Raw genomic sequence first — 2,055 nt, 5'->3', positions numbered from 1 at the left:
ATATAATTATAACTTTTACACACACACACACACACACACACACACACACACATATATATATATAAAAAGTGTGCATAAAGTTACAAACGCTTTTTGTTTCAGATAATTTTTGTCTCTTTCTACTCATCAAACAAAGCATCCCGGAAAAAAACGCACTCGACTATTTTAAATATGGATAATAACATTAATAAAAACACGTTTCTTGATTAGAATGATCTCTGATCAACCATGCGCCGCTGACGACCGGCGTAACGGCGCTGAAAATACAGAGTGAGATTACAGTAACAAACTACAGTTACAAACAGAAAGGAATTATTTTCGAGGCGGAAATATTTCACGCGCCTTCGCTGCATTTTGGCTGAATCCATAAAAAAAAACAAAAAACCCTTACTGCTCAAAAACTAAAGTGAGCATATGTCACATTTTGTTTGTGTGTGATATGAGATCCATACGTGACCCCTGACCTGTCTGAAGCAGCCGGGCGGAGCGGGATCAGACGACGTCTCTTTCAGATACTCCTCCCACGAGAAGGACTCGGTACTGCAGCGGAGAAACAGAGATGCTTCACAGACTCACGACCGGCGCACACGCCACTTTAACACACACTCTTTACCTTTGACCGGTCCAGGACCCGTGAGAGACATGCTCCGGCCCGCTTTATCCTTCTTACTGTCTTTGTGATCTGGCAACGACAAATGAAGGCTTGAGTCTCGCGCGCAGCGCTTCTGCTCAGCGTTCGGCCGAAGAAAGAGAGTCTAGAGGTTTGGAAGGACATACGATGAACGCGCTATCGACTCCGGCTGAAGTTAACAGTGTTTTTCCGATTGATTTATTTTTTTAATAAGCAACGGCAGTTTCCATGTTGCCATGTTGAGAGAAATCACGCAGAGCAGTGATGTTACTGTAATTCTAGACTACGTACGAGCACGCACGGAAAACGATTCAGCATTTCTCGATATGATTGGAACGTCAAATGCGAACGTTTAAAAGTTCGGGAATCGGATACCTGTTGTATAATTAAGATTTCGAACGCAATACGACGAAAAACGATCAACTGCGTCGGGAGGTGGCGAAAAGGGGCCCGATGAAAAGAATCGCGGTGTATCGAATCATTCAAGAGATTCGTTCAGAGACGCTGATTCGGCCGGTAACCAAACAAGCACATTTTTTAAAATCACTGAATCGTTCATAAAAAAGAACTAGAGTCTCCGTAAAAAAAAAAAGTTGATCAGTTTATCCAGATTCACGCAGGTCCTAAACGAATCAGGTTTTTATGCCGCCTGCAGATTTTTGTAAATAAATACCAAATAAATAGGCGAAATAAAATTTTATATCATTTCTGAATCGCGTCAGAATCAGAACTGAATGGGAGTCGCTAAAAAAATAAATGATCACACCGAACCCTAAATACGCGGCGAAACCTGCGCTAATTAAATATGCTAAATAAGGCATCATTTAACATTATTATTTATGCATTTAATTCCATTTTATTTACTTTGCTACTGATCTGTGGTGATCCGATTTAACTAAACGAAGCAAAAATTACGCATTCGCGTTAGATTTTATGTTACATAGCGTCATATTCTTCATGCGTCTTGTTCGAGCGGCGCCTTCTACTGGACAGACGTGAACTTACGTTCTTTTAGCCTAATGTGCATTCATTCATGAGCAAGCAAGCCCTGCCCGCTTTTAAAAAGTAACTCAAAAGTAACGCGTTACATTCCGCAAAAAGTAACTGGTAATTACTTACTTTTTTAGGAAGTAACGCAATATTGAAATGCATTACTTTTAACGGTAACTTTGGTCAAATCTGAGTCACTGCCTGGTTGTGGTTTACCTTTCAGTGGCGTTCGGACCATGTTGAGCATCGGCCGCCGTAGAGTCCCGCAGAGATCTGAGAGACACACAGAGATCAGTCTTATAACTTGTTTCATGACGAATTTAATGAAAACATGCAGAGCTTTCAACATCGGAACCGCCCCAATAATACATTAATTCTTCATTATGCTGCAATTTACAAACGGGTCATGGGTAATGAGGACGAAACCTATAGAA

At 41.0% G+C, this 2,055-nt stretch overlaps 1 protein-coding gene across 1 annotated transcript in view; it reads right to left on the bottom strand.

Annotated features, from left to right (window-relative positions):
* LOC122352727 (polycomb protein SCMH1-like) overlaps window positions 1-1,890 on the bottom strand; it is an 18,491-nt gene extending 16,601 nt beyond the window's left edge. The window contains exons 1-3 of the mRNA XM_043250290.1: window positions 1,838-1,890; window positions 601-682; window positions 465-540 (exon numbers count right to left, since the gene is read on the bottom strand). Coding sequence (XP_043106225.1) covers window positions 465-540; window positions 601-682; window positions 1,838-1,868 — 189 coding nt within the window. The 5' untranslated portion in view covers window positions 1,869-1,890. The remainder of the gene's footprint in view (window positions 1-464; window positions 541-600; window positions 683-1,837) is intronic.
* Between the last annotated feature and the right edge of the window lie 165 nt (window positions 1,891-2,055).

This window comes from Puntigrus tetrazona, chromosome 1 (assembly GCF_018831695.1).
Source record: "Puntigrus tetrazona isolate hp1 chromosome 1, ASM1883169v1, whole genome shotgun sequence".
NCBI classification, from domain to species: domain Eukaryota; kingdom Metazoa; phylum Chordata; class Actinopteri; order Cypriniformes; family Cyprinidae; genus Puntigrus; species Puntigrus tetrazona.
The sequence above is the reverse complement of the archived record's forward strand: the minus strand, read 5'-3'. Positions and strand labels throughout refer to the sequence as shown.